Genomic DNA, 11,497 nt, shown 5'->3' on the forward strand with positions numbered 1-11,497 from the left:
CTGATGCACCCCACACCTCCCTGCCCCCTTCCCTGACTCCTGCTCCTCACATCTTTTGTCCCAGTTTCAAACATCCATACATTGACCACGATGGTGGCCTTCTCATGTGCATCCTGTGAGTCCAACCAAACCGGCAAGGGCTGAAGAACAAAAAACAGAACGCTGAAATTTTGAAAGCTATCACTGTCACTATTACACTATTTGTATTCATGCATCATTTATGAATATGAATATGGACTACGTGCTGATGTCTTTACTCCTGGGCAAGTCCCACTAGAGAATATACTTCCAGTCTACATAGATCTTTGGGGAAGGTCTGTTGATGGTAATGAGACACGGGGGGAAGCAATGGCCCGTAGAAGAAGCTTATTTCCCACCCTGCGTGCCTTCCTGAGAATGCTCCAGAGAGCTTGTTATTATCAGTCGCCATGATCCTGCAAGGGCATGTGATCAGACCACATAACTTTGGGCCCCATTTTGGGACGTCTTTGTTTTGGCACAGCCTAGTCTAGGGAGCAAGTTTTGAAACAAAGAATTCTCAACCTTTGCAAAAGCTGTAAAAGGCAGGCAGCAAAATCAGCCTTTTTCCTTCATTCCCCATGAAAGACAACTCCTGGAAAGATCCGAGCAACAGAGATTGACCTGGGGAAAGTGTCGGATCCGGGCTAAAGGGTTTTCATCCAGTGTATGGAAACCTGAGATATTGAAGCAGAAAAGCAAATGCAGCTTTTGCCTTGAGAATCTACCATCCTGTGGGTATCATCGGTCAGGGTGAGAATCTCCTCAGTCATACTGAAGCTGAGGAGTGTATTATGCTTGGCTGTAGTTTGGGTTATTTGCTATCAATCTGCTTTGATCTTTTTGTTGTCCCTTGTGTTCATTTAACATCTGCTCTCTGTAGTTAACAAACATGTTTCTAGTTTTACCCAAACCAGTGCACTGGTTGAGAAAAAAAATACGAGTTTTGTGACCTGAGCAGAGTGGTACAGCTCTGGTGCTGTAGATTGGGGAGCTTGTGTTTACATTGACTGTGGCTTCCCTGTTCTTGGTGAATGTAGGGGCTGGTCCTTGAGCTTTCACGTAACTGGAGCTGGTTTGCTTCTATCTGCATGAATATTCAAGGATAGGTAGGGATTCGATCCTGTCTTCAGCAAGCCACAGGATTAGGAGGATCCCATACTGGTAGGTCTCAGGCTCAGTGGAACCCCAGTTCCCGCAGAACCCAAGGGGGGAACCAACAGAGCTGAGCTATCAGACAACGTGTCACAAAGAACACTGAATGGCCTTCAGGTTTAGAACGTGGGAACAATGATACTGAGCCAATGCAAAGGTCCATCCAACCCAGGAGCCTGTCGTCGGATCATGGCCAATCTCAGGTGTTTTTGTGGCAATGAGCAGAGCAGGGAGTTATCGAGTTATCCATCCCCTGTCACCGAGTCCTCTTGTCTTGTGCCGCATCGTCACTGATTTATCACTGGTTTGTAACTGACATTGGGTCATTGGTCTCTTGACTGAATTTCACAATGAACCAGAGTGGCAGAAGTGACTTGTTCTACAACTCATCACCATGAATGTAACCTTTTACGTGTTGCAATGTTTTGTGCCCACCATCGAATCAAACCTTCCTCTGAGTCAATTTTCCACCACCACCAAGTATTCTACGGTAGAAATTGTTATCCTGCTGGCAGATACAAGGCACACATCACCACACATACGCCACAACGTCTTGCATCTTACAGTCCTGAGCCAGAGTCATTCTCGTTTGTGAAACTCTGCAACTCAGGGCTGGCATTTGATCCCCTGCTGTCTAGCTCTTTAGTTTCAAGGGAACATGGACTTACTCTGTGGAGAGAAAGAGCCCTCCACTACCTCTGCTAGGACCAGTAGGATGGGCCGTATTAGGCATCAAACTTGGGATTTTCAAAAGGGGAAGGTGAGCCCAATCCCCTTTGACATTCGAAGGCTTTTGGGTGCCCAACTCCCTCAAGCTCCATTAAAAATCACAGCCAACGTCAAGAAGGAGAGAGAAATTTTATTTGTGTTGCAGTATAAAGGTCTTTTTAGCCTGTGTTTGGACTTCCAGGGACAGCGGTATGCCTGATGAGAGAGCTTTAGCAAAGAATATTTAAACTTGGGCTAATTTAATTTCTTTACTTCTATAAAAGTAGAATTCACCTTGGTTCCTTTTTGCTATTATTCTATGAATTCTAATTCTCTAATAGACCAGATGATGAGAGATGTCAATAGAGATCAGAAATTTTTATGCAAGAATTGTTTTTGACATGACAGATTTTCTTTTCTTTAGTGTTGCTTTTTCTTTTGGGTGAACACTGCTGCTTTCTCCCTTATTTTATTTTTGAAACCAGCTTTGTTTCCCGTAACTTCCATTTGCCGTTTACTGAGAAGACTGTCTTTGTATCCCTGTTCATCAGTTCTAAAAACAAAATGTAACTAAGGAGGAATTTCCAGTTCCTGCCAACAAATGAACCAAAGGGGATTTAATCCTTTCACATGAAGAAGAAATTACCATCTGAGAAAGACATCATTCCTCTGAAAGGGGAATACAGGTTGAACCTCTGTAATCTGGAACTCTCTCATCTGGCAAAATGTGTAAACTGGCATGATTTTCCTCAGCTGTATGACCACTTCTCGTGGGTGTGGCCAAGTCTCTTGTTGTCCCATAAAGTTTGTTTCCAGCCACCAATCCTGCCTTTCCATGTTCTTTGCTGCTATTTAGCTGTAATTTACCCCTAAATGTCTTCTAAGAGCCCAGTAAGCAGAGGAAGCGTTGATAATGCTGCTCAACAATATCGATCACCCATGGTTGGCAGATTCTCTTGTCCAGCACTGGCCAGCTCCCAAGGCTGCTGGATTCAACTTGTAGTAACACATCATCTGACGAAGTGGATCTTTGCCCACAGAAGCTTATGCTCCAAAATCTTTGTTAGTCTATGAAGTGCCACAGGAATTCTTCTTGTTTTTGAAGATACAGACTAAGACGGCTCCCTCTCTGATACTTGTAGTAACACAGTACACCAAGAAATGCTGTAGGATTCAGACACCCAGGTAGGAACCCAAAACTCACGCTACTGATATAACTGAAGACTCTTGACAGTAGAAGAGACTGGACAACATAGTGCAAAACCCACAATATTTATTGTAGCAAATCCGAAGGAAAGGTTAGGGTTGGGAAGCAGCTGGCAATAGATCATCGGTGTGAAAGGTAAAGCAGCAAAATTGAAATGAAATGCAGCTTGAGCCTCTCTAATTCAGAACCCTCTGGTCTGCCAACATCCATAATCCAGCAAGAGTTTAGGTAGCCAGACGAGCACTCATCTTGAGTGTGGCCAAGTTTCCTGCAATCACATGGAGATTGCTTGCAACCACCAGACCTGGCCCTCAGTGCTCTGTGCTCTTATTTAGCTGTCATTTACCCCTAAATGTCTTCTAGGAGCCCAGCAGGACATGAAAGGTTTGATAATGCTGCTAGACAATAATGACCATCAAATTCTCTCATCTGGCTCCAGTCAGGTTCTGAGGGTGCCAGATTATAGAGTATCAACTTGTAGCATAAGAGGGAAAAACTAAAATCTTGGAATATCTGAAGATGGGGTTAAGATTAGGTTGCAGCTGGCCATGTCTCATTAGTACGAAGGTAAATGCAACACAGCTGATATGAAGAAGCAGTCATGTACCACTTTTAAGACTAACAAAAAATAGGTCATGACCTTTCATGGGACAGATCTCCAGATCTGAAGGAGTGGGTCTGCCCCATCAACCTCATCTCCAAATAAACTATTTTCTTAGTCTTTATAGCACTACAGCACAGCTTGTTTGTTTTGTTAGAATACAGACTAACACAGCTTCCTCTCTGTTATAGTAGAAATGAAATAATCTGACCATCCAGTCCAAAAGAATACGACTTTTGTTCCAACCAGCATGAAATCATATACAAGTAGAAGGTCTGGAGTAAAACTTGACTAAGAAAGAGCAATGGATGTCTCTGATTTAGAACATAGGAACAGCCATACTGGATGAGACCAAAGGTCCATCTATCCCAGTAGTCTATCTACCCACAGCAGCCAAAACCTGCCTCTTCAGTGGGAAAGAACAGACCAGGAGATCAAGTGACCCATTCCCTGTGATCTCTTCTCACAGCCTGAGACACCATCCCTGACCATACTGGTGAACAGACAGTGATGGACCTATCTTCCAGAAATTTATCTGGTTTAAAGGCTCATACCACGAGTGTTTTAAGTTTCACAGTGGCTATGTCTACACTACATCCCTACTTGGAAGGGAGCATGGTAAGTAAGGTATTGGGAATTAAAGTGCTGAAGAGAAGTAAAAGGACTTTGAAGTACCCTGGGCACTTCGAAGTATCGACAGGTGAGCCGCGGCGAGACACAAGCCAGCACTTCGACGTTTAAAACTTCTGAGTTGCCAGGAGGGGGTAATTTGCTTAATGAAGTGCTGCATATGTACCACACCTCTTTCTTAATAAACTCCCAACACCCTACTTACCATCCTGCCCTCCAAGTAGGGGCATAGTGTAGACATGCCCAGTTTGCTTTATGGCTCAAAAAAATTGGAAACCAAATAATTGTCTCTCTTCTTTCTGTGTGAGTCTATAGATTTCCATTTTCCCCTCATATATGCAGGTTGCTTCAGGATCAATGAACATTGCAAGTCCTAATGTACAGGATGAAGAGATGAATATTCAAGAAGTGTGGAGGGGAAAAGCAAGGAAATGATTTTGGCCATACTGGCTCTCACACCTTAGTTGTTTGTCCACTGCCTTGGATGGTCAACCACTTAATAATATGAGTCTCGTTGTGTCTATTGACTCATGAGTAGATGGCTACTTACTCTGGGTCTGTCAATGTAACAGACAGCCCAACTTGACTCTGTTCACTCCATCAATATTTCATTGTTTTCTTTTTACAGATACGTACTATGGAGAAAGAGCGAGGGACAAATCAGACGCTCATTATGGAATTCATCCTTTTAGGATTTGGGAATGATCCTGAACTGCAGCCACTTCTCTTTTTTCTGTTTCTGGTGGTCTACATTGTAACTGTGGTTGGGAACCTCCTCTTCGTTGCACTAGTTGTGGCTGATCAGCACCTTCACATCCCCATGTACTACTTATTGGGGAACTTGTCCTGCCTGGAGATCTGCTACACCTCCACCACTCTGCCCAGGCTCTTGGCCAGTCTCCTGACAGGAGACAGAACTATTCCAGTGAAGAATTGTATTGTGCAGGTATTTTTCTTTGGTATCATGTCCAATACAGAAAATCTGCTGCTCACGGCAATGTCTTACGATCGCTATTTAGCGATATGCCTTCCCCTACATTATACTACTCTGATGAATGGCAGGGTTTGTTCCCAGCTAGTGGTAGGGTGCTGGTTAACCAGCTTACTCTTTTGCACTATTGTAAATGTTTTCCTGTTCCAATTAACGTTCTGTGATTCCAAAGAAATTGACCATTTCTTCTGTGATTTTTCACCCATAGTAAATTTGTCCTGTAGTGACACCCACACCCTGGAATTGCTGACATTTGTTCTTGCTGTCATAGGAACGTTTGTTCCCTTTCTACTCACCCTGGCATCCTACATTTGTATCATCACCAGCGTCCTGAAGATCCCATCCAGCACTGGGAGGAAAAAGGCCTTTTCCACCTGCTCCTCTCACCTCATTGTACTTGCAATTTTGTATGTGACTGTTTTGACTGTCTATGTCATTCCAATGGCTGAAAGTCACAAAGTCCTACATAAAATATTCTCTGTCTTCTACACAGTCCTGACTCCCATTATCAACCCTGTTATCTACAGCCTGAGAAACAAGGAGGTAAATGAGTCCCTGAGAAAAGCAATCCTGGAACTAGCAGCTTACAGAAGCAGGCATAGAATGTGATTGGAAACATTTTACCACAGGAAGAAATAGAGATGAATTGATATAGGTATTTAGATATGGCCCATTTTAATAGATGAGAACATAATTACCCATTACCGCCCTTTGTTCTTCCCTCTCTGTCTCTCCTGTTACAGTGGTTCTTTCTTTCTTTCTTTCACATATGCAATACACACTTTTTTATGTAAACTTCACACTGTAAGAGAAATTCTTTCAGAAATTGGACTTTTCCTCCAAACTCACATTTCCGTAAACGACGCGGCTCCATTGACCTGTAAATGAAAAATAGCCCCTAAAAACTTCAAGGACCTTTCCATCTTTGGAGAAGCTCTGTTTCTCTTACACTCCAATGCCATCCAACGCCAGTCATTATCAACTTCGTTTTCTAATCTTCCAGTAAAAATTAGGAAAATGCTGCCACTACAATTAATGGAGAACTGCGATTAGGCCATATACTAGGCATATCTTTATCGAGCCGGAAAAAAACGTTCTCCATAAGGTTGTACAGATCAGGATATATACACAGCAGTGCTGTTTCAGGATACTGTGGGATCTGGAAATTGCTGCCACTATCTAAGAAATTCACCCCTTGTCTCAAAACAGTTTTGGAGATAAGGGAGCAGATTTCCAGCATCCTTATATACCTCATTGTATGATGAGTCCAGGAATGCGTTGAAATAGAGCTTTCTTTCAGTGTGTTTAGACATCACATTCTGAAATAGCCTAGTTCAAAATCTACTTGAAATAAGCGATGCAGTTTGTGTACCATGAATGGTGTAACTTAGTAAGTGCTTATTGCACTGGCAAGATATAGACTCAATGTCCAGCCAGTGAAATGTCCTGCCATTTCACAACCTTTGCAGGGTCAGAAAAACAATAAAATAAAATATCTATTGTGTCATAGCTATTGATCATCATTGTCATCTTCAACAAATATGGGTTTAGTGTCCATTGGTGTCTGATGCCTCTCTTACTATTTCCTTCTATCTTTCCCTGCTTAGTGAGGAATGGCTTAGTTTCTGTAGATTAGGTCCACACCAATCTACAATATCATCTAGCTTTTGATGCAGACATATGAAATAAAAGTATGTACGGCTACAATTGTCAAAGCTCATCAGAACCAATTTATCTCCCTAACCAAATAAAAAGAAATTAATACATTTAAATCAATAGGAAGTGAGCACCCCAAAAACTAGACAGCTCGGTAAATCTCAGCCAACATACTGCTCCACTGGGCTTTCCTCACCGCAGACAGAAATGTGCGATACACACACAATGGTTTCTCACCAGTTCTGCCTCAAATGAATTAAAGAATAAAATCTCACTGAGTCTCCCTGGCATTTTTCTTCCTCCTCTTTCCAATTTTTGTACTTTGTTTTTCTCAACAATGTATTGTCCTTCTCCTGATCTCATTTAGGTACCCATTGGTCTACTGACCGTCCTTCCCAACCTCCTCGGAGGGCTGTGAGGCAGTGCCACAGAGGTACCTATGTAACCCTCACGCTTACTGAGTGTGGGTCATTATCCTGCTCACAGAGAAAAAGGATGAGGGTAAATCCAGACTACATTGAATATTGACACGGTCATGGTGATTTCTGGAGTTTGATTTCATGCACCTGGTACAGACAGGTAGAATCAAACTATTTGGGTTTGGCAGTTGACTTCTATATGGCTCAATATCATGAGGCATAAGTGAGGATGAGGGGAGAATTTTCTCCTGCTGACATGCCCCTGTGAAGTTGGCCGAGTAAGTCACTTGCGGATAAGTCAATTCTAACTACTGTATTGCCATAGCTAGAATTTTATGTCTACAATCGACTTACTACCATGGTGTAAACCAAGTCCGAATGCCCTCTAGTGCCTTAACTGACAGTGAAGTACCTTGTAGCTAAAAGTATAAAGCTGTGTGCACTACGTTTAAGTGGTTCTAGTTCTTCTGGTGGTTAAGCCTACATAGAGCTATACAGATGAGTTGTACTTTCAGGTATCACTTGTTTTGTGTTCATAGTTGATTTTGTAAGCTCAATGTGACTAAGGAATTCATCCCTAATGTGCTGGAAATATCCCTCAAAACTCCATTAGTTAGATGCTGGTTACCGATGAAACCCTTAAACTCATGGGGGGTGGGAAATTCATGTTTATGACTCAATTCAATAGCTCACCTGCCTGATCGTAGGGTGCAGAAAAGAACTTCTGTACCAGCTCTCTCCTTCTCTGCGGTCCCTCTCGCAGCGGCTCCATTTGGTAGAGAGAACTAAATTGTCACAAAATCAAGGAATTGACCTTGGACTTCCACCATCAAAATTTCTGTCTGTACTACCAGACCACCGTCATCCTTGGACTCGCTTTCTGGTCCGATTCATTCATTTTCTTCCATTCTCATGAATCGCACTGAGCAGTCATTGGGCTAGGAAGTGAGAATGATTTTCTTGGGATGGGGAGACTCTCCCGTTTCCTCTGAACTGCCCGAGAATTTAAACAACAGAGGGTCACAGAGGTCTAGATGTCATTTTCTGGACTTGATGACCTCCTGATGTCTTTTCCAACCCTATGACTTTACAGGTCTGGTGGTGGTCCATTTATTTCTTGATCTGGCCCTTACAGTAGGACACTTTATATCTCATTCTTTCTGGGGTAAAACAAAGAGTTGAGCAAAATGATGAAAGGTTGGATATGAGGCAGCTACGTGCCACTTTAGCCAAGAAGGGTAATGGCGTATTGGGATGCATTAGGAGGAACATTTCCAGCAGATCTAGAGAATTTATTACTTTCCTCTATTGGGGACTGGGGAGACGGTGGCCATCTCAGCTGAATCCTGTGAATCCCACCAAACTGGAAAGGGCTGAAGAGCAGAAAAGAGAAAGCTGAAATTTTGAAAGCTGGTAAAGGTGTTGGGTACCCAAATCCCATAGGCATCATTGTACATTGCAACTTCAGAGTGAAATGATCAGAAATCTCTCAAGTTCCAATAACCTCTATGTGCAACCTGACATAACTGAAGTCTACCAAAAGCAGAAGCAACTGGTCAATGCATTGCAAAGACAATAATCTTGTAGCATCTAAAGGGAGGATCTAGGGATAGAGTAAAGCTGGCAAAGGGACCACCAGTGTGAAAGTTAACACAGCACAGGTAAAATGAAATAATGTATTTTTTTAGAAGAAAAGTGCCTGCTCAGGCAATGATTGTGTCATTTGTGTCAGGGGCTGTGACGCTAAACCTTAATTGTTTATAGTTTTATCATTATATGTTCATCATGTAAATATGATGTATTTTGTCCAAGACAGGTCACTTTAGGAAAGGATATGAATTGCAAAGAACTATCACACTATTTGTATTCATGCATCATTTTTGTATCTGTAAAGATGAAATCTGGACTACGTGCTGATGTCTTCACCCCTGGGCAAGTCCCACTAGAGAATATACTTCCAGTCTACATAGATCATTGGGGAAGGTCTGTTGATGGTAATGAGACACGGGGGGAAGCAATGGCCCTTAGAAGATGTTTATTTCCCACCCTGCGTGCCTTCCTGAGAATGCTCCAGAGTGCTTGTTATTATCAGTCGCCATGATCCTGCAAGGGCATGTGATCAGACCACATGACTTTGGGCCCCATTTCAGGATGTCTGTGGTTTCGGCACAGCCTAGTCTAGGGAGCAAGTTTTGAAAGAAAGAATTCCCAACCTTTGCAAAAGCTATAAAAGACAGGGAGCAAAATCAGCCATTCTCCTTCATTCCCCATGAAAGACAACTCCTGGAAAGATCCGAGCAACAGAGACTGACCTGGGGAAAGTGTCAGATCCGGGCTAAAGGGTTTTCATCCAGTGTATGGAAACCTGAGATATAGAAGCAGAAAAGCAAATGCAGCTTTTGCCTTGAGAATCTACCATCCTGTGGGTATCATCGGTCAGGGTGAGAATCTCCTCATTCACACTGAAGCTGACCAGTGTGTTATGCTTAGCTGTATTTTGGGTTATTTTTCTATCAATTTGCCTTGATCTTTTTGTCCCTTATGTTCATTTAACCTCTGCTGTCTGTACTTCATAAAAATGTTTTTAGTTATGCCTAAACCAGGCACTTCCAAGTGAAATAGTTGAGAAAAATATATCAGTGCTGTGACCTGAGAAGTGTGGTACAGCTCTGAGGTTATAGGCTGGGGAGCTTGTGTTTAAATTGACCATAGCTTTCCCCTTGTTGGTCCATGAAGAGGCTGGTCTGAGAGCTTGCAAGTAAGAGGAGCTGGTTTGCTTCTATCTGTGTGAGGATTCAAGGATGGATAGGATTGAGATCCTGTCTTCAGAAAGCCACAGTGTGAGGAGGATCCCATACTGGTAGGTCTCAGGCTCAGTGGAACCCCAGGTCCCGCAGAACCCAAGGGGGGAACCAACTGAGCTGAGCTATCAGAAAACGTGTCACAAAGAACACTGAACGGCCTTCAGGTTTAGAACGTGGGAACAATGATACTGAGCCAATGCAAAGGTCCATCCAACCCAGGAGACTGTTGTCGGATCATGGCCAATCTCAGGTGTTTTTGTGGCAATGAGCAGAGCAGGGAGTTATCGAGTTATCCATCCCCTGTCACCGAGTCCCCTTGTCTTGTGCTGCATCGTCACTGATTTATCACTGGTTTGTAACTGACATTGGGTCATTGGTCTCTTGACTGAATTTCACAATGAACGAGAGTGGTAGAAGTGACTTGTTCTACAACTCATCACCATGAATGTAACCTTTTACGTGTTGCAATGTTTTGTGCCCACCATCGAATCAAACCTTCCTCTGAGTCAATTTTCCATCACCACCAAGTATTCTACGGTAGAAATTGTTATCCTGCTGGCAGATACAAGGCACACATCACCACACATGCGCCACAACATCTTGCATCTTACAGTCCTGAGCCAGAGTCATTGTCATTTTTGCAACTCTGCAACTCAGGGCTGGCATTTAATCCCCTGCTGTCTAGCTTTTTAGTTTCCAGAGAATATGGACTTACTCTGCGGGGAGAAGGAGCCCCCCACTATCTCTGCTAGGACCGAAAGGATGGGGCGTGTTAGGCATCAAACTTGGGATTTTCAAAAGTGGAAGGTGAGCCGAATCCTCTTTGACATTCCAAGGCATTTGGGTGCCTAACTCCCTCAAGCTCCATTAAAAATCACAGCCAAAGTCAAGAAGGAGACTGAAATTTTATTTATGTGGCAATTATTTATGTGGCCATGATTTTTAATGGAACCTGCGGGAGTTAGGAACCCAAATGCTTTGAATGTCAAAGGGGATTGGGCTCACCTTCTTTTTTTGGAAATCCTGGTTTCAATGCCTAACATTCCCCATCCTTCTGGCCCTAGCAGAGATATCGAGGGTCCTTTAACCTGTGTTTGGGCTTCCAGGGACAGCGATATGACTGACGAAAGAACTTTAGCCAAGAGTATTTTAATTAGGGAGCAGTTAATTTTTTTCTTACTATAAAATAGAATTGACCTTAGTTCCTTTTTACTATTATTCTGGCAGTTCTACTTTTCTATTCAATCAGATGATGAAGGACGTCAAACGTGAGCAGAATTTTTTATGTAGGAATTTTCTTTGGCATGA

General features: G+C 42.9%; 1 protein-coding gene across 1 annotated transcript in view; it reads left to right on the forward strand.

Moving 5' to 3' along the window:
• The window catches only part of LOC142004483 (olfactory receptor 6C75-like), a 37,237-nt gene extending 31,318 nt beyond the window's left edge, over window positions 1–5,919 (forward strand). Inside the window, exon 2 of the mRNA XM_074982126.1 lies at window positions 4,948–5,919. Coding sequence (XP_074838227.1) covers window positions 4,948–5,919 — 972 coding nt within the window. The remainder of the gene's footprint in view (window positions 1–4,947) is intronic.
• The last annotated feature ends 5,578 nt before the right edge of the window (window positions 5,920–11,497 follow it).

The sequence above is a fragment of the Carettochelys insculpta genome, chromosome 32, assembly GCF_033958435.1.
Source record: "Carettochelys insculpta isolate YL-2023 chromosome 32, ASM3395843v1, whole genome shotgun sequence".
In the NCBI taxonomy this organism is placed as follows: domain Eukaryota; kingdom Metazoa; phylum Chordata; order Testudines; family Carettochelyidae; genus Carettochelys; species Carettochelys insculpta.